This window comes from Trematomus bernacchii, unplaced genomic scaffold, assembly GCF_902827165.1.
Source record: "Trematomus bernacchii unplaced genomic scaffold, fTreBer1.1, whole genome shotgun sequence".
NCBI classification, from domain to species: Eukaryota; Metazoa; Chordata; class Actinopteri; order Perciformes; family Nototheniidae; genus Trematomus; species Trematomus bernacchii.
Genome location: NW_022987803.1, coordinates 6,132,956 through 6,158,894, shown reverse-complemented (window position 1 = coordinate 6,158,894; position 25,939 = coordinate 6,132,956). Strand labels below are relative to the sequence as shown.

General features: G+C 40.0%; 2 protein-coding genes across 2 annotated transcripts; one reads left to right on the top strand and one right to left on the bottom strand.

Annotated features, from left to right (window-relative positions):
- Positions 1 to 11,306: 11,306 nt before the first annotated feature.
- On the bottom strand, positions 11,307 to 12,236 carry LOC117498566 (protein ALP1-like). The gene is made up of 2 exons (XM_034150750.1): positions 11,442 to 12,236; positions 11,307 to 11,335 (listed from the first exon to the last, which is right to left on the bottom strand). Coding segments are annotated over exons 1-2 (783 nt in total). The 5' UTR covers positions 12,224 to 12,236; the 3' UTR covers positions 11,307 to 11,334.
- Positions 12,237 to 20,578: 8,342 nt separating this feature from the next.
- LOC117498512 lies at positions 20,579 to 22,085 on the top strand. Its single transcript, XM_034150656.1, has 3 exons — positions 20,579 to 21,005; positions 21,286 to 21,438; positions 21,639 to 22,085. Exons 1-3 carry the CDS (start codon positions 20,606 to 20,608, stop codon positions 21,857 to 21,859), a joined length of 774 nt encoding a protein of 257 aa, XP_034006547.1. The 5' UTR covers positions 20,579 to 20,605; the 3' UTR covers positions 21,860 to 22,085.
- The last annotated feature ends 3,854 nt before the right edge of the window (positions 22,086 to 25,939 follow it).

Here is a 25,939-nt window from a genome sequence, read left to right as displayed (position 1 = left end):
ATTTTATGGGTTTTTACTTGCATCATTTTATTTAACCGTTGTATTGGCAACATTTCCTTTTAAGTAGGTCTTTTAAACGTTTAACCTTAATTAAATTAAATTATTATTACGTTTTTATAATAATCATTTTATTTTATTGTATCTATTCATTTTGTCTTATGTCTTCCTTTATTTTTCCGAGAGGAATCATCTTTTATTTTACCATTTACCTCCTTGTGTCTCTTAAACTGTCAAACTGTTATATTATGTTGCTATGCTGCATGTTTCCAAAAGATCTCACCATCTGATCTGAGGTGAATTTCTGCTTTAATTTGTAATGTGTGCCAATTTGTCAAAGCACTTTGAGCTGCACCTGGTGTATGAAATGTGCTATATAAATAAAGCGTTATTATTTATTAGTATTACTTACTGTGTATTGTTTACTCCTGTGTAATGCCTGTCTGTCAGTAAATCAGTCAATCAGTCAGTGGACAGCAACACGCAACACTTGACCACTGAATCTTTGAGAGACACTCAGTAACACCCGTACCCTATAATCTTCACATGGGGCCGGGGGGCAGAGACAAGGGAACAAGTCTGTCATGATATTCATTTTTAGGTTATCTGTTTCTGGATCTATTTTGAAGATTTCTGAAACTATGTGTTTTACTTCCTGTCTTTGTGCCTTGTCCCGCCTATTTTGATGATCTGTTTTGGCTTGATTCGTTTTTAACCTGTTCCGCATCAGCCGTGAAAATTCATACAGTACGTCTACCTATAATATATTGATCTTTATTTCAAATTGTATTGTAACACTGTAATCCTGCTAATCTCTATTTTTCTTTTTAAATGTAATTTTAATCAAATACAGTTGGTATCCTGATTACGTATATGCTCATGACATGTAATCCATTACTCCCCAATCCTGACACCAACATAATAGAGGAAAATACATTTATCTGACTCTCGGAATTGATTGAATATTGTTTTCGATGTAAGTCGATCGAGACAACTATACAGTACAGTATTTGGTTAAATAAATTGCTGACTAATGAAAACATTCCACTGATGACAGGAATGGACTATGGATTACGTTTAGATTTTGTAAGTGGGCTGACTTTATACAGCACTTTTTCAAAAGCACTTTGCAATTTGCCTGTCACAAAAACGTACACACTATTGAAAGCCAGCCACTATGCAGGAGTTAAAGCATCAGGAGCAAGGATACCGAGGAGGATGGAACCACTGACAATGGGATAAGTGGATGACTCACCTGCTACAGAACAACAGAACCAAAGCTGGTTTGTGGGTGTACCTGAGAAATTAACAGACTTGGATCATCTCCGCAAATACATCTCGGCTCCCTGTCCTCTGTAAGAAATTAAAATTAATATTGAATGACGTAATTTAGCTTAAACACACAGTAAGTCTAAAACAGTTTTATTCTGAAAACAGTTCCGGTTAAAGTTTACTTTGAAAAGCTGTATTGAAAGACGTTGCCGTTGACAACAAGGAACACTTCCGGTTTCACGTTTAGATCGATTACAGCCGTTAAAATGCATTAAAGTGGACCTATCATGCTATATTTGAATAATATAGTGTAGGACCATACCTATATAAGCAGGGGTGCACATAACTGGTACGCAGGTACGCATGCGCTGCAACAATCTGAAATGCGTACCGTCACTTGTGTCACAAATCGCATTTGCGTCCCGACGTACTTGTGAAGCTTTTCCAGAAGGCGGTTAGATCACCGGACGACAGAGTCGGTCTCCGTGTGCACAGACAGGGCTGCTGTTAACGTCGGTCTGTACAGCAGCCCTGCGCTAAAACAGCTGATCACAACGTTCACACGCTCCGCAGACATGAAGTCCACTCCACTACCACCCCCCCCCCCCCCGAAGCGCTGTACTCCACCCCCCCCACCCCCCCCCGTTGACAATCGCGAAGCGCTGTACTCCACTACCCCCCCCTTGACAATCGCGATGCGCTGTACTCCACTACCACCCCCCCCCACCCCCTTGACAATCGCCAGAAGTTGGAGTACCAAACACTGACTCCAGGTACTCATCTGAGTACCTCACTGATAAAGTTGTGTGCACCCCTGTATATAAGGCATATTTATACTTTTTTTTTTCAAAATACCAAACATCATGCATATTAGCCATGCCTCATTTCGCTCAATTTGAAATGTTTTAGCTCTGTTTTTGCAAGGGCTGATTCTGTGAGAACACCACCACCTACAGGCCTGGCATATGTACTACAGCGTCTCCAGCGCTTTCGAACGGCAATGGCCGTGGCTGTCTCCTCCTGATTGGTGGAGTTGGCCCAATAGCCATAGCGCCACTGTCCTGACGTCAGGACAGTGTTCAAATCTGGATCAGTTTTTATCAGATCCGTTGCAGCCCCTGTTTTAGAGATTTTAGAGAGGGTTGTGTTTTTTGACACTTGGTGGGTTCCCTGGAACACCGGGGACACATATTCATGTATAAAAGACGTACAAAAGTGCATTTTGCATGATAGGTCCCCTTTAAATAAAAAGTAATGAAAGAGTGTATGAGGAGAAAAGGCGTGTGGAAGTTATACAATGACCACACAACGTTTAAATCCTCTGTTATGTGCGATATCGGACATTGGAGAAAGGTGGGAGAACGACGTCACCAGCCGCCATTGAAGGAGGAGCGCTGGATCGATACAGACGGAGGACAACGCGAGCTCAGGCACTTCTCGACGGCCGCCACTGCGAGACACAGCTGCAGCTGCTCTCTCCTCACTCCTTCTGTTTGTTCCATTACCATGCTACTTAATTAAAGTAACCCATTTGAACCTTTTCAGAGACTCCATTAGTCTCCTTATTGTAAGCTTCTCTCCTGGGACGCGAGAACAACGAATACATCTAACACCTCAAATATAAAACCTGTAGAAATGAACCTTGGTGTGATGATTGATAGCGACCTCTCTTTAATCAACAAATCACAAGAGTTATTCAATCATGTTTTTATCAGTAACGTATAATTTCAGAAGTCAAGTCCATCGTCTCCCAGTCTGAGTTGGAGACAGTCAGCCACGCCTTTATCTCTTCACGTCTGGATTGCTGTAACTCCCTACTCTGGATTAAGCCCAAAGTATATATCTAGCCTTCAACCTCTGCATAATTAAACAAACACCAGAAGGCTAGACCACATCACCCCTGTTTTAATCTCTCTTAACTGGTTACCTGTCTGTTTTATAATTGATTTTAAGATTTGACTGATTACTTTTAAAGCTCTTAACGGTCTGGCTCTTGATTACCTCCCTGACGTGTTGTTCCCTTACACATCCTCGGGTAGGGCTCAGCTGGCTGTTCCCTAAACCAGGCTAAAAACTCCTCTCAATCAGAGCTCTGAGCGCTCCAGAAATCTGAGGCTGGCAGAATCAGTGAAATATTTTAAATCCATTCTAAAAACTCACCGTGTTATTAAAGCTTTTAACTAATGATGCACCACTCGGGTTTCTCTTCATCCATGTTTTATTTGTTTTCACTAAAAAGTTTTACAAAAGTTTTCGAGACAATCGTTTTGAAATGTGCTGCATAAATAATGTTTTTAAAGTTATCATTACACACCTTTTACATTTTTATGTTTAGGTAAATGCAATGGTGTACCGGATTTATGGGTTATAGTTGTTTCTGATAATTGTTCGTATACTTCAATGATGTTGAGATCTTTCTTTGTTGGGATTATAAAACTGAAAAGTATATATGTGACCTGCTCTATCGAAATCAGTCGTATTGACCCGAAGACACATTTTGAGTTGTATACACTGTTGGAAAGAGGAGATTCCTAGCTTTCTAATGATATCAGGATTGTTTTTGTACTCCAAATATTAAGCAAAATATGTCACATTATATAATGACTGTCACCGAGTCATCATTTTGAGAAAAAGGCCTTCAAAGTTTCCTCTTCTCTGGAATCCATCGATCTGATTGATTATTAGCGGAGCAAATGATCAAAATAGTCCGGAGGGAAAATATTTCCGTTTGGATTACTGGTCTGGGGGAAGCTCGTGTGTGTGTGTGTTTGTGTATTTTTGCGTAAGTGTATATTGTGTTTGTTTCCCGGGGAAAACACTCAGGAGAAACACCGGCTGTTATGCCTGCTGTGACGTTAAGTTACTCCGTTCTCCGCTTGTAATTATGCCGTTACAAGCTTCAAAGTTGTATTTATCATCTGAATTTGCCGAAACAAGTTTAATATTCTGAAAGCCAAGACTTTGTTTATTTGAAATCAGATGAAAACAAACTGTAACGGACCCTGCCGTGTTATCTATGATTACTATATGCCTTACATTCATAATTTCAGCCGGAGGGAGGGGGGGCGGCGCTGCGGAAGAGCAGATTGCGAGTGAGAGGTGCCTGTCATCTTCCCTTTACAAGCTTCACAAATGTATTTATCGTGTGATTTTGGAAATAAAAGTTTCATATTCTGAAAGCCAAGACTTTGTTTATTTAAAATCAAACAAAACACCCGAACCCTGAAAAAATAGTTTTTTACGCAAATCCACGTTTATTTTGAAATGAACCGTTGCGACTTCCGACTGATTTCGATAGAGCGGGTCACATATGGGATGGAACTATGCATGCATATTTGCAGGGGCAGTAGTAAAAAACATATATATATTGGTTTTTAATTCATTACAAATCATTAATCAATCCTATCCATCAGTTACATTTCATTTATAGCCAAATATCACTAATAATGAATTGGTTTCTTGGGGATTTACAATCTGTACATCAGGGCTATTCAATTAGTTTGGAATGGGGGCCGGTTGAGGAAAATGATCCAAAGCAAGGGGCCGGGAAAAAGATGGCTTGAAATATGAGCAATCATATTAAGCGCTTCAGATACAGTAAATACTACAACAGCATAGTGGAGTTCATACATTGTGTTTAATTAAATCAAACAACATAGCCCAAAGGCCTTTATAGATCTAAAAGGCAAGTTCAGAACTCAGTAGGCCTACATGTGAAGCTAATTTAACCATCGACATCATTTAATTTGATTTAATTTAGGTGAAATGATCTAATCATTCACGCAGAGATGCAATAAATGACAGGAGTTGTCACTACAGTAGCTAGGTGGGTTCGAAACCCGAGCCCGCCAAAGTTTTCAGGCAATGTCTGCCCCTCTATCTCTCAATGTAACACCCTCTCTGGAATAAAGGCACTCTGGCCCAAAAAGAAATCTTAAAAAAAAAAGAAAAGTAGATTACTTTTTAACATTATTCTCAAAGGACCAGTAAATATCACCCCGGGGCCGGATTTGGCCCGCCAATTGAATAGCCCTGCTGTACATTATACAATACCTCTGTCCTTAGGTCAAGGAAAAACCCCTAATAGTGCCTCACTGTGAGGTTGCAAGACAAAAAGTGGAGAAAGCTAAATTAAGCTTAGCTAACCAGCTGCTATTAAAAGCTCCATGTTAACTGGACTGATATGAGTTGTATAGATTTCAAGAAACCTAGCAATAAATAAAATGCGACAGTTTCTTTTTTTACTCCAGACAAATTGTGTTTTGGACACACATTAAGTAATTACAATTGGACTTCAGTTATAATGTAGCATAAAGAGTCCGTTGCCTGCTGCAATTTTGTAATAGCAAAGAGAAATAGATACTAAGAAAATGTCTTGTGGATCCTTTCATTATAGATTTTCACAAAATTCAGTTAATATATTGGTTGGTTCACGATCTGAAGAAGAGCTGAGGAACGAGAAAGGGCTGCAAGTTTTTCTGTCATAAACAGATCCTGGGTGCACTCCTGTAGGTTCACAATGCTGGTGCCAGAGACAGCATTTCACTAAAGTGCAGTACTTGTGATGTGCAGAGCTTCATAAATGCTAATATTATCAACGGGAGTGCCAATCTCTAGATGGGTGTCAACTTGAGGTCACTACTACTCATTTGACCTTTGAACTCAATTATGCCCCATGCTATCCTCCGGAGGATTGACTTGGCTGGTTGAACCATGTGTGTTTCTCCTGTCAATGAATTACTAGACAATCCCCCGTTCCTGTATTCATGACTCATCGCACCAGTGGATTTTAACTGTCCGGCCCCCCAGAGACTGTCAGCTGTCAGGAGGGATGATTCAGAGGGTCTGCAGATTAGGAAGCTCATGACATCAACGGTGGTACTCACAGAGAAAATACTCTATTCTCTATTTCTACTCCATTTCTTCCTTGATAAATGTGAATTTCATTATGTATCGTAAATTGCTTCAAATGGCCCTCTTGTGTGTTGGATGTAATGTATGAAGGATTTGAAGCCCTCTTGTAACATGAGAACATTTCAGGATTACGTAACCTGAAATTAGCATCAGATTTAGGGTATTCTGCACAAACACTCTAGTGGCAATGATTAAGGCAATGTCTTTTTTAATAACCTAGTAGGAGCTATATTAGCATTAGGGTTAGGGTAAGGGTTAAAGGGGCTCTATTATTTTTGGGGTTTTCCCCTTTCCTGTAGTGGAGTTTCTCACCCACAAACTCCCCCCCCTGCCTGAAACGCCTCCTTTGGAGACTAATTTGTTTACTTCGTAACATAGTGACATCACTATGTAACACTGGCATTTCTTATGGCAGCACTCCAAGACATAGGCTAAGGGGCGGGACATCTCTAATTGGTTGACCAATCACAACAGAGCCGGCCAGCTAACCAATCAGAGCAGACTGGGCTCTGGTTTCAGACAGAGGGTGAAAAGAGGTGATACAGCACAGGCAGTATGAGAAAAATAAAGAGCTTTTTGAACATTAAAGCATGGAGACATGTCACAGTAGAGACACTAAATACAAATATGAACCTGAAATGAGCAGAATAGGGACCCTTTAACCTCTTAAGCCCTGAGCCTGTTTTTCAGGTCTCAGGCTCGAAAATGACATTCCCAGAACAAATGACCATATCTTCCCTTCTAAAAGGGTTAAATTAATAATCTTTGTTCTCAAAGTAATGATAAACCTGTGAGTTGGATGTAGAAAAGTCAGAATCAATATAGATGTTTTTTATTTTAAAGAAAATTCAGATTGAACATAGTAAAAAACTGTAAATTATAGTGTCCGTCCAAATATTCTTTTTTACTTATAGTGAAAACTACCCTTGGATGATGGGTTAGTAGACTAAAAGCTTTAGGAATCCAAAGTACAACATATAAGTACCCTGTATCAAGATTGATGCAAAACAAGTGAAATTTGGGTGGATTTGACCTATCTCTGGCCCCCCTTGGTCGATTTTGATGAATGAAATCTCTTTATAACTGCTAGAGCCAATGGAATCGAGGGAAAGTTCTATACACACCAACACGTTAACAAATAAGGAGTGAGAGTGACGCGTGGCCAAAACCGGAAGCTGCATACACTCTGGTGGCTACCATTAGCAGCTAACTTTTTCTCTCCGATTTTTACATAAAAATGGAATTATGGATTATAAATAATTTTTTCAAAGCTACAGATACATTATTAACCTATGGATCAACCGATTCAGCCGCGTTTTTTCTCGTTTTTAATGCCATTGAACACGTCTTTTGATCAGATTGACAGCTACGGTGAGACGATCTCCCGTAAAAGCTCCGTAAAGGTACGTGTTGTGATGTCTGTGTTTGCTTCCCCTGTCGCGAGTTCGGATCGCTCAGTGATGATACTATACCTATATACAGGGGTGCACATAACTGGTACGCAGGTACGCATGCGCGGCAACAATCTGAAATGCGTACCGTCACTTGTGTCACAAAGCGCATTTGCGTACCGACGTAAATGTGAAGCTTTTCCAGAAGGCGGTTAGTTCACCGGACGACAGAGAGGGCTGCTGTTAATGTCGGTCTGTACAGCAGCCCTGCGCTAAAACAGCTGATCACAACGTTCACCCGCTCCGCGGTCACGAAGCTCTGTACTCTACTACCACCCCCCCCCCCGGTTGACGATGGCGAAACGCTGTACTCCACTGACGCTAAAGTTGACAATCGCGAAGTGCTGTACTACACCCCCCCCCCCCGTTGACAATCGCGAAGCGCTGTACTCCCCCCCCCCCCCCGTTGACAATCGCGAAGTGCTGCACTCCAATGACGCCACCCCCCCCCCCCCGTTGACAATCGTCAGAAGTTGGAGTACCAAACACTGACTCCAGGTACTCATCTGAGTATATATACTATATAATCTGTGGAGTCTCAGCTTTAATCGGATATATTGTATGTGCAGCTACGATAAGTAATAAGGGTATCTTTATCTTGAGTTCTGTGCTAAAGTGCGTTAGCATTTTTTCGCTTAGTGCTAATTCAGAGGCTTGGTATTACCCTTGTGTTTTGTTTTGGTAAAAATGGTTCATATCTTCAGTTAGTTGAGATTCTTCCCGTTAATCTGGTGCTACACATTAATACTTTCATAAATGTTAAGAAGCCCTGAGACACAGTCTCGAAAAAAAACGGTGGGGGGGGGTCCACTGGGGGGACTGTCGTCCTTAAGAGGTTAAGAGAACATGAGCATTTTGGGTTTTCATTCAGAGGTAATGTGAGACTTACTGTAGTTAGGCACTATTCTTGTTTTCATCTTTAGTTTTTAGCAACTATCACTAACTCTAACCAGAGGTGGGAAGTAACGAAGTAGTAATACTTTGTTACTGTACTTAAGTAGATTTTTCAGGTATCTGTATTTTACTTAAGTATTTATTTTTCTGACGATTTTTTACTTTTACTCCCTACATTTTAACACAAATATCTGTACTTTCTACTTCTTACATTTTCAAAACAGGCTCCTTACTTTCGTTTTAATGCATGTGAGGTGAATGATCAATTATTTTTATTTTGCATCATTGCGGGCCTTCCCCGACATCAAGACTGATTTAAAACCAAATGGATGTGACAATAACACGTAGAGAAGACGAGCCATGGTGTGCAGATCATGCACGACAGACGAAAACAACGTAAAAGACGTATGACGAAACAGCTAGGCAGAGACGTTAAGGGAGAAAGGTCTAACGGCATAATGTCCATGAGTAACACTAGTACAGTCAGTGACATGACTGAAAATGAAGATAACATCGACGGAGGCGATTCATCAGACCACCAGCAAGACATCCCGTCTCCATGGCCTTACTTACAGATGTAGCAGCTTATTTCAGACTCCAGCTTACAGCTTCCTGCCTGCTACCTGCCTAAGACCAGGGTTGCATTCGAATAGTCCATTTAGCTTAGGAACCTTCCTAACGGAGTGAAATGACCCGGAAGTCCCTCAGTGGCAGCCATGATAAGTGCCGTTCGAATTCTCTAAAATGAAAGGAAAGGAGGTTTCAAACTTCCTTTATAACCTCCTTTAGCTTAGGAACCACTGGACCTCCCTAACCGACAGGAGAGGAGAAAATGCTGCCCCACAATGCCTTGCGGCCAAGGCATTTAAGACGAGGGAATGTCCGGCCGTTCACGGAAACAACCGATCATGACGGACAAACGAAGATCATGTAAGTTACTGCTGCTCTCTTAAGCTTTTACATTCTTACGCCATAACTTGGCAAAATGCTTATATGAAATGACTTGTGAAATTATCCAGGTAAAGTTAACATCGTACTAAAACCTTTATGCTCAGTTTGCATTAGGCTATTTAATTATTAGTTTCCAGCGTTGTACCATGCAAGCCTAATATGATGTATTTATTTCAGGCACAGATGCAGAAACCCGTGCACTAATTAGTGCAAGGGTGAACATGGAGCACATGTTTAGTGGCAAACGAAATGCTGCCAAATCAGGCTGGGAGTAAGTACATCTATATGTGTCTGATAAAATGTTTGACTAAATGTGCATGGTGAATTAAGATAATTTGTAACTAAAGGCAGGTTGTGAAAGACATGGGTCTGGAGGGCCAGGTGACTGGTCCACAGGCCTCAAAGAAATGGGACAACCTGAAGACAAAATACAAGGTAAAGCAAATCACATGGCTGGGCACTGCGGTGGGTTAGTGTTTGTAGATATTATGCTACAGACTTAAACTGGCGACCCCAGCCTCCTATATAAAAATGTGAATTTGCTTAGTTGTTTACACTTGTTAACATTTAAGGCGTAAGCAATTACACATTTAGAATTAGTACAATGTTTCGTTTGGTGTGCATTTCAATACTAACTAAGCACTTATATACTAACAAAGGACTGGCTTATCTAAAGCCAGTTGAGTAGCACTTGAAATGTTTTGGCTCTATGAAACCTAATGTACTTATATGATTCTGTTTTCTTGAAGTTTGTATCTTATTGGTCAAATGCACTTATTGTAAGTCGCTTTGGATACAAGCGTCAGCTAAATGCAATGTAATGTAATGTGCTTTTGCCCTCACTGCCCTTTAACTAACAGTCTGTTATCTGTGTTGTCAATAGGAGTTAAAGAATCCCCCAACTGGGACAGGAACAGACGGGGGAGAGGCCTCAGCAGCTACCTGGCCATGGTTTGAGGCCATGCATGAGGCAATTGGGGGAAGGCCATCAATTCAGCCTCCCACCCTAGTTGCCTCATGCCCGATGTCAAGCCATGGCCAGACTGCTGCTGAGGCCTCCACCTCTGCTGAGGAAGGGCCTTCTCAAGTTTCCCTCAGCAGTGAGGAGGAACCCGTGCCCTCCACCAGCTCCCAACCACCTCCTAAAAGGCCAAGGCGAAGAAGCAGCGTTTTGGCCTTCCTGAAAAAGTAGGCAGAGAAGGACGAGGCCCGTGATGAAGCCCTTTATGAGCAGAATGAGCGGCTTGTAAATTTGATTGCAGAGCTTGTGAAAAAAAAATAAACAATAAATGTGTAACTTGTTGAAAACACTAAAGTGGAGTTCTTCAGTAGATGATTTGGATAACACTCAGAAACAGTGCTTCAATAAACAAGCACCACAAGTCATAGCAGCTTTCTCAAATACAATACAACAGTTACTTTCAACAATATTTGTGCTAAAAATGCTAAAAAATGACTTGTGTAATGACAAACACTACATGCAAAATGACAGACCCACTCCAGTGAAATATATCAGCCAAATGTTTATTTAACAACCAAAAACTTGCCTCAGGGCTTTCTAATGTGTACAGTGTACGACACCCTCTGTCCTTAGACCCTTGCAGCCAATGAGGAACAACTCCCAAAAAAAAAAACCTTTTAACAGGGGGAAAACATGGAAGAAACCTCAGGGAGAGCAACAGAGCAGGGATCCCTCTCCCAGGACGGACAGACGTGCAATAGGTGTCGTACGTACAAATAAACATGACAAAAATAAAACATAACGGGGTGAACATCAACAAAAAAGATGGAGCTTAGTTGCTTCCAACTGGAAAATGCTGCTGCAGTAGGAGTAGCAACAATCCAAGCATGGCAACCTGCACCACAAGAGACACAATAACGTGCATTAGTAACATGTATTTATGGGGAATGATTGCATATTAAAAAAAATGAATGATGTACGAAAGCCATTAATGTAGTTACTATATAACGAAATAATCATGCTCATTTAGGTGTGGAGGACGCTGATGTGGGGCTGACACGTGTGCTGCCAGTCTGTCCCTATAGTGCTGACCAGCATGTTCATCCCTCTGCACAGGTCCCTGTGGAGGTAGCAGCACTGGATCCTCTCCCTCAGTTGGCTCCAGGATGTCTCCAGCAGTGAGGCAGATGTTGTGGAGCACTGCACACACTGCCATCACCTTGGGGGAAAAGCTGTGATCCACTTCCAGGGCCTTGAAGAAGATCCCTCTCCACCGTGCCTTCATCATCCCAAAAGCCCTCTCCACAACCGATCGGGCTCTGGCATGGTGTCGGTTGAAGCGTGCCTCCACTCTACCCCTCAACGGTTCCCGGCATGGTGTGATGAGGTTAAAAGGTTCCCTCAGGCACGGGTAACCTCCATCCCCCACAATGTAATGGCCAGCTGGTGGGTAACAGCCCCTCACAAACACTGGACTGTTCCTGAGCACCCTGGTGTCGTGGACCGAACCAGGGTAGCCAACAAAAATGTCCAGGAATTTGCCATAACTGTCACAGATTCCCTGAAGCTGGACAGAGAAGAACAGTTTCCTGTTCAGGTAATCCTGGGCATGGGGGCTATTGGGAGCCTTGATGCGGATGTGGCATCCATCTATAGCTCCCACACAGTGGCTGAAGGCTGGGCTGTTGGCAAGGCGATGAAAGCCATTGCCAACTTCAGCACACTGTGCCTGTGTGGGGAAATGGATGACCTTCTCCAACAGACATAATATTGCCTCACACATCCTGTGGACAATATCAAAAACCCTGGAGACAACCGAATAGGACAACCCATGTGCCAGCCAGTAGACCACCAGGAGGACCTCCACATGCTGAACCCAGCCATGGCTCTTCTCCCTCCTGAGAAGGGTCATCAGGGCCTCAATGGATTCCCTCGACAGGCGGTAGTCTAATGTAAGGTCTATGGACTGATCCATATATATTTGTATTACAGGGACATGGTGGTTGAGGTTGGCATAGATGTCGATCCTCTCCTGTAGAAGACAAAACAGGTGTAAATAGTAAAAGGTTGAAATACATCAATATTGTGGCTGTCTTTTTTTTTTATACAATGATGCATATTTGTTGTGTAACGCAAGCACATGGGAGGAGATAGCCTTCAAGTTTGCTCTAAATAACCAATACTGGAAATATGTTTGTTGGCTATAAACCATAACAAAATTTTCTGTCAGAAAGTCCTCAAAGCTAACTTCACCCAGGTACACAAAAACACATGAAATATACAGGAACAGTTTCAGCTATACTCTTGATAGTATGTGCAATGTAAGCATGCTCTGTAATATATGATTAAAACCTGTATCAGAATCCACTTACCCCTTGTAAACACACTGCCAGCCTCTGCAGTCGTGCTCTCCTTCTCTGAATATTTACTCCGTTGTTTTGCAACGCAGCAGCCACAAGCTCCATTTCTGCCATCTTGCTCTGAAACTGTGATACTGCCCACCTGCTCTTATATAGGACACTAATAGGGTCATTCAGCAACATACTATTCAGCTGGGTGGTTATTCATTGAGTGCAACAGTGTTGGGCCTGTGCTCATTTGATAGTAATGTCTTTGGGTAAACAACTATTTTGTCCCATAACACATCAATAAGCCAATACAGCTTCAAATCTAATTGAGACTTTTGGCCATATTTTAATTCTACATGTTATAAACTTAAGAATGGTGATATGTACAGCAATACAAATGTAGGTCTAACACGGTTTCCATCAATTGTTTTGTATATTGCCAGGAGGGTGAGGTGAGTGAGTGTGTGCAACAATTATCAATGTGACAACGATTTTCTTTGACTTTACTTATTTGTTTTAATTTCAACCATAATGAACAACATATTGTTCGCTGTTGCACACGTTCATAAAGCATAAAACAACACAATAACAGCGCTTATAGTAGTCCGCTTTCGGAAAGTTGTAGTTCAGCAGACGCACATTTATGACCTCCGCTGGCGCATCATAAACACGTCGGATAGTGAAAGTGCAGTCGGATTCTCTAAAGTGCCGCAGTCTCTTCTCCTAAATCCTTTTGAATTCTCCTATCCACTATCCCTTAACCCCATGACGTTTCACTCCGAGGTCAAGGAATAGACGATAGGGTTAGAACTTAGGAGCTGTTTTTTTGGAGTATTCGAACGCAACCCTGCATCTGGGAATGTTAAGCCCTCCCACTATTTTCCAAGAGGGCGTTGCCAGATTTTCAATTTCAGGATTTAACCAGGAGATGGCGGTTCATTCACAAATACAGAAAGACAACTTTTCATGGACTTTCAGTGTTGTTTAGAAGAGCATTTGAACACATCAATATTTTGGATCAAATAAAGTATATCTAATCTTGTAATTCAATAATATATAGTCTTTATATATTAAATAATCATAATAATAATGTAAATGTTTACATTACACTTCTTTATTTGTCATGCGGTCTACCTACGCTGTAAAATGTATTATCTCTTCGATTTACACACAGCATCTATTGCACTTCTGTCCATCCTGGGAGAGGGATCCCTCCTCTGTTGCTCTCCCCGAGGTTTCTCCCATTTTTCCCTTTGAAATGTGGGTTTTTCTCTGGAAGTTTTTCCTTGTACGATGTGAGGGTCTAAGGACAGAGGGTGTCGTTTTCTCATACTGATATTCTGAACAAACTGTGCTGTTGTATTTGCTGTAAAGTGTCTTTACCGTAGGGTATTTTTATTATATGTACAGCACTTTGGCTCGACCAAAAATAGTTTAAAAATGTGCTATATAAATAAAACTTGATTTGATTTGATGCTCATACTTTTACCTTTACAATCGTTTGCTTTAATATGCAGTATATTTTTGGTATATTTTTGTGTTTGCTTCCTCCTGCTCCCTTTCGGACACATACTGTATGATTTATTATTATTATTAATATGAAGATATTATTAAGATAAGATAAGATGTTACTTTATTGATTGAACATTTTAGTTTAGAATGTGCTATCCCACGGTAATTCAGAAGGCTCACAGGTCACATTCCGACCATTATCTAAAACAATGGGTGCTTTCATAATAATGATGAGAAACTATGAAATAAGAAATGAATCAAATTAAAATGTAATTATCATATCATATATTATATAGTGTATTGTATTATTAAGTAATATCATACATTAACCCCATTATAGCAGATGCCACATTGAATGGATGAACACATTTATGCATCAATAATTACAACAGAGTATTTCTAAATACAAGTTGTAATCTAATCTTCTTATTTTACACAATTGACAGACAGTGTTATTTGTACATCAATAGTCATATATTGTCATAACCTTTTTGTGTGAAATAATTAATATTATTATTATTTCCGCCCACTGTTTGGCGAGCTGCATGAGAAACTGACGGGCTGTCAGGAGAGAGAGAGAGGGAGAGAGGAAAAGAGAGGATCCGTTTCTCCCGTGTTATTATCCAAAGTTAATGTAAACTTTTGAATAATGTACTTATTATTATAGTGATGAACATTAAAAACAAAGCACGTTGGCTGATTTTGGACCCCCTCACTATTTGTTTTCACTACTTTAAAGGGGACCTATCATGCAAAATGCACTTTTGTACGTCTTTTATACATGAATATGTGTCCCCGGTGTTCCAGGGAACTCACCAAGTGTCAGAAAACACAACCCTCTCTATTTTCCTCCATACCCAAATCTCTAAAAAAGGGGCTGCAACGGATCTGATAAAAACTGATCCAGATTTGAACACTTTCCTGACGTCAGGAAAGTGGCGCTACACTCAAAGAAATGATATGTTAGATTTACTTAATCTAGTTATGTCAACCGGCTGCACGTAACAAGGCTAAGTAAATAGGAAACAGACTAGTAAACTAATATTTACTTCTTGCATTTAAGTAAATCTTACAAAAGCATCTTAATTAAATGCTACATCATACAGTTATGTTGTATTTGCTTAACACAGTTATGTTGAATTTACTTAAATTGTTGTTTTTACTTAACACAATTATGTTGTATTTACTTAAAGTTTGCACTGATTTACCTAACACAGTTAGGTTGTAATTACTTAACACAAATTAGTTCCATTTATGTTGTAGGATTGTGTTATTTGCACTTAACATCATTTAATCCAAATTGCTCTATCAATATAAGTAATTCAAATGACTCCAACTCAGTAATTTGTATTCCGCTCACTTTATTTTAAATGTTCATTTTACACTTATAACATTGCATTTTGCAAACAACCATCTGAATTGCCACAACAATTCAACAACAAAAAAACACTTAACTCCAACAGCCCATTTGTGGTAGGTGCACATATTAGAATTTTAAAGCTCTTTGCGTAAAAAACCCATGACAGCTGCTGAACTTGACAGTGATGAGAAACACGAGTGACTCAAGAAGTTAACATGTGGGCTGAAAAGCTACAATAATGACTTATTATCTGAACATTTTATAAAATGCAACTTTACTATGAAGTATGGTGTTTTTATGTCTTTCCAAACACTTAGATGAAACGCATCACATAATATTGCTCAAGCACATAATGTGTTACAGTAGATCTTTGCCTCTGTTATACACATGAACATATGTCTTGAACTTTCAAAAGCAGAAATACAATTGTGAGTGTCTGTGTGTGTGGTGTGTCTCTCTGTGTGTGGTGTGTGTCTGTGTGTGTCTCTGTGTTTGTGGTGTCTCTCTCTGTGTGTGTGTGTGTGTGTGTGTGTGTGTGTGTGTGTGGTGTGTCTCTCTGTGTGTGGTGTGTGTCTGTCTCTGTGTTTGTGGTGTCTCTCTCTGTGTGTGTGTGTGTGTGTGTGTGTGTGTGTGTGTGTGGTGTGGTGTGGTGTGTGTGTGTGAATGTACCGAGATGGAAATGAACTGGACGTTATCTCTGTCACAGTATTTTGTCCTTGGGATTACTCTTGTAATCTGTTTTTCAGAACCTGCACCTTGGTTGACAGTCTGTTGCCATCCAACCCCATCAATACTTTTTGAATGAATTCAAATGTATGTTTCAGGTCCTTGGGGTAGCTCAGATTGAGGCTGTAAATCAGTCCAAGCAATACTGCCCATCCATTTGCCAAGTATTTCAGCTCTCGCAGCACTCCAACACCCTCGATGATGACGCCCGGGTTCTGCTCCTTCGTGTTTCACGAGATAGAGTCCCAATACCATTGGCTCCATTTGGGTTGTTGCAAGTTCAACATCCTAAAGTGGGATTAGAACATAGTATTCATGATTATCAGTATGAGAACCCTGACACACATCATTTTATAATATGAAACAAATGAGCAAATCCTTTTATTGGATCCATTGTAAATAAATACATGTAGTTGTAAATGTACATGAACAATATAACCAAAGTAGCAGCAAATACTTTGAATAAAAAACAAATTCAATTATTTTTATTTAAAGAGGACATATTATGCAAATGTTCAGGTTCAAATTAGTATGGAGTGTCTCTACTTTAAAGAGTCCTCTCCTGCTGATGTTCAGGTGTATATCAGTATGGAGTGTCTCTACTTTAAAGAGTCCTCTCCTGCTGATGTTCAGGTGTATATCAGTATGTAGTGTCTCTACTTTAAAGAGTCCTCTCCTGCTGATGTTCAGGTGTATATCAGTATGTAGTGTCTCTACTTTAAAGAGTCCTCTCCTGCTGATGCTCAGGTGTATATCAGTATGTAGTGTCTCTACTTTAAAGAGTCCTCTCCTGCTGCTGATCAGGTGTATATCAGTATGTAGTGTCTCTACTTTAAAGAGTCCTCTCCTGCTGATGTTCAGGTGTATATATATATATATATATATATATATATCTGTGTTTGGCTATGTTTCAACTTACCAAATATTCCTTTATGAAGCTCTCGGAACTTTCATTCAAGTAGACGCAGAGCGCTTTAAGGACACAGTCCCGTCGTGTTTCAACTGTGGGATCCTGAGGGACAAACACATTTTCAAAATCTTCACACAAGAATACTGATTATGCTTGTGTGCTGATTTTTGGCAAGTCAAAGAAAGGGGGTCAGAGAGGTTAAAATATATTTATATGAGAGGGACAACAAGAGAGAGAGATAAAGAGAATATGGTGTTGCAGTGCCCAAACTACACAATTTATTACAACTACATACCTTGTCCATGGCTGCCATGATCAGGCCCAAATTGCGTCCTGCTGTTCCCCCCTTCTTTTTGAAAACCTTCATCAACTGAGACGAATGGCGATCCAGTTGAGACATGAAGGTAGGCAGCAGCGGAACGGTGGTGATGCGGGTGAATTCTGCGTTTACCTGCAACACATTGTGATACAGGTTCAAATGTTTTGTTTAAAGCTAATAATATCCATCAAGTGTCATAGCAGAAAGGACAGGACATCTACTGGTGTAAACCAAACAAAGAATTTCAGCTGAGGTTCTTTTCTTATACATGTGCATCTATTAAAATAGCTCTGCACTTAATACAGGTAAAGATTCAACATGACATCTACTTAAATGTGTTTTAAGAGCATTCCATGTTTTGAAAGAGCATGGGCATTCATAGTATGTGCATGGATATGGGTGTCTCTGACCAAAATGGCCGTGTTTTAATTTATAGTGCTTCAGTAATTGGTACCTTGTAGATTGAGTCTCAGTACACTGTTTGCATCTCCACATTCAAAACCTAGAGAAAAAGAGAAATGTGTTAATGATCCAAATGTATTGTAAATAACAACTATTATTGCAGCCATTAACATAATTCAGGGTGTGAGGTGCACGATATAGCAACCCATTACTGGATCATAAGCAGTGGTGGAAAAAGTACTCAGATCCTGTACTAAAGTAAAAGTATAAATACTCCATTACTTGCTATAGTCCCAAGTTCAAAATAATACTTAAGGTAAAGTTCCAACGTGTTATTAGCCAAATATAATAAAGTATCAAAAGAAAAAGTACTTTGTGCAGAAAGCCTTTTGTAAAAGGGTTGCATCATAGAATAAAAATGAATGTTCTTATAATAAAAAATCTACATATATACAAGATTTTTTAATGTTGTGATTTGTTAATATAGAGCATATTTTGGAAAGAACTGAGTAAATTAGTAGTACATGTATATGAATATAAACATTATCTAAAAAGGTAACTACAAGTGTCAAATAAATGTAGTGTTGTAAAAGTACAATATTTCCCACTGAAATGTAATTGAGTAGAATTACAGAGTAGCAGAACATGGAAATACTTTTCCACGATAAATAACTGTTTAAACACAAGCAGTTGCCACGGCAGGTAAGTGGCAACTGCCACACACATTCGCTTGGCTCGGCACCCAGAGTAACACCCCTTCAGCAGCCGCAGTTGTCTCAGCAAATAGTGGCATCTGCGGCTGAAGTACCTGCCACTATTTAATCTTGCTCTCTCTCTCTGATTATTATAAAGAAACACGTTTTCGGGTGAATTACGTGTCTATTTAAGAGCTGTCTTAATGGAAGATGTGCTTGTTGAGTGTGTTCCTGTACATGCTTTAAATAATTCACACTTTGATATTCCTAGCCGACATAATTAACGTAACGACCAGGCACGGCTCCGGCTGACGCAACAGTACAGTGCACAGATGGGATTTTTATTTCTTCCAAATAAGCTTTACAATTGAACAAAAAAACCTCCCTCAGGGCGTTACACTTGATGAAGTTATTTTTAATAGACTTAGAAGACCTTAACCGACTATGACCTTTTTGGCACTGGAGATGTTTGCAACCAGGCTCTCAAATCTTTAAATCAAGCACATTTAAAAAAAAAAATTAAAAAAAAAGGAGGGAAAAAACGTGTCCACTTACTTTTGGTAAGAGCTAACATTACTATTATAACCACATCAAGCTAAAATCATTAAATACATAACGATTGACTTATACAGACAAAGCTTGAAATGTCACCTCTTTTGTGACATATTCTAACACTTTTAAGTGCAAGGGAACATAATTAAAAAGTGACCGTTAAGCTAGCTGTTAGCTAGCTGTTAGCTAGGCTGCACCGCTTTTCAAATCTATCATCAAAGTATACAGTTGGTAGCAGGGAAATCAAAAATACACATCAACTTTTGTATTTCAGGGACCGTTTGTGTTTAATATATGTTAATATTTAAGAAACTTACCATAACATCGCAGGATGGCACAGGAAAGGGAAAAAATGCGGTTCTGTCATCTCACAGTCACAGGATTCAAATGACACATGTCCCCGGTCTTACAGCGCATGTGCTGAGAAAGTACGGCAAGCACTTTGGGACAATCAGTGCGTTTTAAATAACTTTACCATTTAAATACAACACAACATGGTAATGTAATCCCAAAACTTTGAACTTTTACATAAATGTAATTAAAGTCTCTTGATTTAATTGTAAAAAGTGCATTTACTTAGTAGTTTCAATATAAAAAAAGCAATTAATGCAAACAACATCCATATTTCATTTCTAAGAGTGTACGGCTATTGGGCCAACTCCACCAATCAGGAGGAGACAACCACGGCATTGCCGTTCGAAAGCGCTGGAGACGCTGTAGTACATATGCCAGGCCTCTAGATGGTGCTGTTGGCACATAATAAACCCTTGCAAAAACAGAGCTATACATTTTCAAATTGAGCGAAATGAGGCATGGCTAAAATGCATGATCTGTTTGGTATTTTGAAGAAAAAAAAGTATAAATATGCCTTATATAGGTATATACACTATATTATTCAAATATAGCATGATAGGTCCACTTTAATTAAATGTTTGATAAGTGCATGCAGATCACAGTACAGTATGCTCGTTCAGTAAAACACGTACACAGATAAATTATTTTGTATTCCAAAAATCAGGAAGTAAAGTCCCCTGGTTTGTGACAAGATGTGAAGTCAACAGATAGTCACTCATACCCCATTCACACCAACGGTGTTTCAGGGCTGGTTCGGTGCTGGTGCTTGAAAAGCACCGGGTTTTCCTGTTCACACCGCAGCGGAGCAGCCTCTAAGCTCCGGAATCCGGTTCGTTTCGAGTACCAAAAAGTTATCCATGTAGAAGCAAGAACCGCATACGTCACGCTTACGTTGGAGGCGGGGGCAGGGGCAGGGGCAGGGGCAGGGGCGGGATCAACCTCTAACAACAACAAAAAGCCTGCGCGTTATCCAGTTTGTACACAACGATGGAAAACCGAGTTAACAAGCAGCAGTGGTCCACCGAGGAGACTAGCTACCTACTGGGAATCTGGTCTTCGGAAGAGGTACAAAGGAAGCTGGAGGGGAGCACGCGGTCCAAGGCAATTCTACAACAATTGCAGCACGACATGGCAAGCGCTGGGTTTGACCGTACCGTTGAGCAGATTGCCAACAAATTGAAGAAGGTGAAGAAGGATTATCGGGACCAAAAGCGAGACCTCGGACGGAGTGGCAGCGGTCGTCCTAAAGCAAGTCCACATTATGACTTGCTAGACTCGGTCCTCGGAGACAGACCGACCAGTGGTTATGGATCGACGGTGAACTCGCTTTGTCTCTCGTCGATTATGTTGCAGGTCGAGTCGCTGAATGTGCGGAGCTCATTTGCCGGTGAGTTATGCATTACCGATTTGTTTTATTTGTGACTTTGTTTTACAACCATCTAGCTATCGACAGACCTGAAAATAAAGCTAAAGTTGAGCTACTACAGCTAGCGGATGTGCATCCAAACCAATAATAGCGCTAGCATGCTAATGCTAACAATAATAAACAAAGGTATCCCCAAGGCAAAGACAGCTAACGCCTCCAATGTATCTTCTTCCTTCTCACTAATGATTTATGATTTGTTGAAGGGCTACTTTTGTTCATTGTGTTTATATTGTGTTTACAGAAATATCGTCTTTTGAGCATACTGAGTCGGAAACACCACTACCGTCGGCCTGCAGCTCGCCCATGCGGCTGGGAGGGTCTCCTCTTATGGCAAGCAGCTCTTCCCAGGAATGTCTGGTGAACCTCATCCAGCCAGTGGGCCGAAACAAACAGGGTAAGGTTTACAGTGATCATTATAGTAATACTGTTCCCTGTTGCCATGTGCATTTATCATGGCATAGTCATTGTAGTAGTTGTTCAAGTTATGCAACTGCAGCCATAATAACAATACAACATTTCATTACACAGTATATAATATACATCTCATAAAATGTCATGAATACTGTGTTGACTTTATTATTTTTCCCTTTGTAGTCAAAAGGAAGCGGGATTCGTCATCTGGCCTTCTGAGTTATATGGAGAAAAGTGACGTGAGGGATGAAAGGCTACTGGAGCAGGGCCAGGCGATGCTTGCGGAGGTGCATACTGCCAATACTGAGTTCCTAAAGGTGTTCAGGAGAATTGAGGAGAACAGCCACTCAATGCTTGGCTTGGTAGACAGGATTGTGAAGGTCATGGAGACCAACAAGAACTGACCTTATTTTTGTATGTAAATAGTTCATCCTTTTTTTGTTCATACCTTTTTTTAACACCCTTTTTTCCCCACACATTATTATAGTATATAAAGTATATTCTCCACACTTTTTTGGAATAAATCTTGTTTATATACGAATATTGTCCATACTTTTCTTTGATTTGTATATAAAATAAACAAAAGTCCTATGTCTGATATTATAGTTTCATATGATCTTACTTACAATAATCCCCCCCATGCACTACACAAGTCTTGAATTTTCATATATTACATATGCTACATTGTCTTATTTCTTATTTCACTGATATAAAGGCAAACGTATCTCGATGCAAAGTGTAAGCTGCTCTGCTTTTCTTTACATTTAAATTAGTATTATAGATTGAAATTGGACAATTCAAACATGACTTAGCTCATAGCAAACAAATGTAGCTCAAACTGGATTTCACGTAAACTCTTAAATTAACCGATTTTTAAATTTTGGCCCACTGTATTTCAGTTAATAATATAGTCTAAACCGTTTGGGTATGCACTTTTTCTATAATAATATTGTTAAACCATTTGGGTATGCACTTTTTCTATAAGAATATTGTTAAACCATTTGGGTATGCACTTTTTCTATAAGAATATTGTTAAACCATTTGGGTATGCACTTTTTCTATAAGAATATTGTTAAACCATTTGGGTATGCACTTTTTCTATAAGAATATTGTTAAACCATTTGGGTATGCACTTTTTCTATAAGAATATAGTTCAACTGTTTGGGTATGCACTTTTTCTATAAGAATATAGTTCAACTGTTTGGGTATGCACTTTTTCTATAATAATATTGTTAAACCATTTGGGTATGCACTTTTTCTATAATAATATTGTTAAACCATTTGGGTATGCACTTTTTCTATAAGAATATTGTTAAACCATTTGGGTATGCACTTTTTCTATAAGAATATTGTTAAACCATTTGGGTATGCACTTTTTCTATAAGAATATATTTCAACTGTTTGGGTATGCACTTTTTCTATAATAATATTGTTAAACCATTTGGGTATGCACTTTTTCTATAAGAATATTGTTAAACCATTTGGGTATGCACTTTTTCTATAAGAATATTGTTCATACCTGTTTGTATCTTGATTCTGTGATTTGTATACAAAATAAACACAATTCAAGTGTGATCCAGTGATTTTATTGTAAAAAAAAAAAGAGACATGATAAAATTTGGATCAGGTTTAACTGCAGTAATATCAGTGGTCCTCCATGTTGAAATAGTTCATCAATGCGGATCTAACGTCAGCTCCTTCTTGTCTACCATGCTCTGGACAGGGGTGTAAAGGGGGTTGGTTGTACACAAGACGTTCATGGCAATCTTCAGTGAAGTTGTCGCTATGTTCCTCACATATGTTGTGTAGTACACAGCAAGTCACGGTCATTATTTTGCTGAGCTCCAGCGCGCAGTCGTTCCTTTTTAGGAGGCACCTCCATCTTCCTTTTAGCCTTCCAAAAGCCATCTCAACAACCGACCGTGCACTGCTCAGCCTGTAATTGTAGGTGTGCTGTTCAGGGGTCAGTCTCCCAGTGTCCGAAAATGGTTTCATCAGCCATCTTTGCATTGGATAGGCTGGGTCACCAATCAGGTAATGTCCCACATCACAGCCAGAGATGGCCATTTTGTTTTGGCCTAGCAACACTCCATCACTGATAGCCTCCCAAAGATTGGATTGTTTTAGCACTCTAGCATCATGTACACTACCTGGGTCGCCAACACACACATCCCAGAACATCCCCCTGCCATCAACAACAGCCTGTAGAACAATAGAATGCCATCCTTTTCTGTTATAATAGTCCTTGGGATAATTCTGTGGTGCTAAAATAGGGATGTGGCTTCCATCGATTGCAGCAACACACTGTGGTGCTCCCCAGCGGTTGTTGAAAAAAGTGGCCATTTCCACCAACTTCTCCACATCAGGAAATTTGATATGTAGTGGAAGCAGCTTTTCCATGGTTGCCCTGCAGAAATCCTGAACACAGAGACAAACAGTGCTTAGGCCTACCCCGAAAAGATGGCTGATGGTCCTGTATTCACCTCCGGTGGCCAGCTTCCAGAGGGCAATTGCAACCCGTTTTCTATTGGGTATACACAGACGGTAATTTGTGTCTCTTCTCCCCAAAACGCCGCTGACCTGGTTGCAGATGTAGTCAAAGGACCCCCTGGACACGCGGAAATTCTGCATGAATTGCAGAGGGGAGAAGTCGGAAGCAATGGTGTCCCACCAGTCGGAAGATCTGGGCTGTGTCCAAATAACACGCGACATCCGCCTTTCCGCCAGCTTCAACATGATCTGTGGAAATAACATTGAGAATCAGTTTTAATGTTATACCATAGTAATGAATGCTGCAAAGCTGGGTATTTTGAGCTTGGCGCATGCAGAGGCTAACAACAGCTAGCTCTAACGCCATTGAATAGGACATATATTTACCTTCTTTCTCCTAACGAATCGTCGTTGAAGTTGATGATGATGATTGTAAATAGGGTTTAATGTAGCATGTAACGACTGTAAAGTTGGTAGTAAAGTCGTCCCATTTCGGCCATTTCGTTTCGACAGAGCAAAACCACAACGAGTAGCGCTTCAATACTATCTGCCATTGTTGTTGTTGTCGATGTGAGGGGTTTCCGCGCGGTTTGGCTTTATGAAGCAGGCACGCAAACGGTTACGTCATGACGCAAACGATGACGCGATGACGCAGCACCAGTCGGACTCTGGGCAGTGTGAAAAGAGCCGGCGCTAAACCGAAGAACCGGTTCTGAACCAGAAAAGCTCTAGCACGGAGCTAGAAGGGGAAAAGCCTTGGTGTGAAAGGGGTATCAGAGGGGGGTACTATTTCTTTTCAAATGCATATAGGCAATGCCATTCATTTACATGTAGGCAACACTGCCCTTCCAGTCAAGAATTTGAATTTGAATGGGATGGGGAGACGTGTGTGATTAAAAATGAGTGGCCAAACTAGGACTTAGTTTTTCAAAAGAGAAAATGCAGATATTACACTCAGAAAAGAAATGGTAGACATATCAGTACTCTTAGTGCCAAGTTGTCTCAGACAATCTGCATTTCCTAATGTGGGACAGTTCTGTGCAAAATGTGGGACACTGAAAAGTCTATGTTAAAAAGCCTCAGTCACCTTAATTCATGTAATGAAAACATCTCAGGTCAGTAACACTGAAAGCTAAATGTGCAATACCATGTTCAGCTATGTTACTATTTATAATGTTATTGTTGTTACAACAGAAGATGTTTTTCTTTATATTGAAGTTAAATGCATCAATCTGTGACACTTTTATTTTGTAAGGGGGGGCATATTGTGATAACCAGACCTGTCATAAAATGCACCCCACCCAAAAAGATGTTTGTATTAATCCCACCCTCAAGCATTTTTTAGGGTATAGTTGTAGGACTAGTACCAATGAATGGAGCAAGTTTCATGAATGTGACACTTTTATTATGTAAGATATGTAAACATATATTTTGATTATTATATGACAAATATGTAGAATTAAACAATACATTTTAAAGCACGTGTATACAGACAGGACGTAACAATAATAACAAAACAAAAAGATGAAAAAAAACTAAAACTGAAAAGGAAGTGACGAATGAATTTCGACACCACTACCATCAAATACGGAGCGAAAAGTTTAACCACAAGAATCAAGACTATATGAGCTACCACTAAACAACTCACAGTCTGAAAATTACCATTAATAAAAACCCTGAACGTTTACTTTTCGTTTTAAACATCGTTTTAAGGTGTAAACGTGTCATTTAGGAACTGCGACAGCATAAATATGCGAACACAAACCTACAGACTGCTGGAGAAGAGATATCACAGGGGGGGATTGGGACACACACATTCCGATGGCCAATTAGTTTTAAACAAAGAGTAGGCTATACTCAACATAGGCCTACAGTAGGCAGGGGGGTGGGGGCTGGTGAACGGTATGGTCAATGTTTGTAAACACTGTGACATTTTGACTTTATTTGATCATTTCAGTTAAAAACTAACATTCATATTTCTCTTTTTGAGAAGA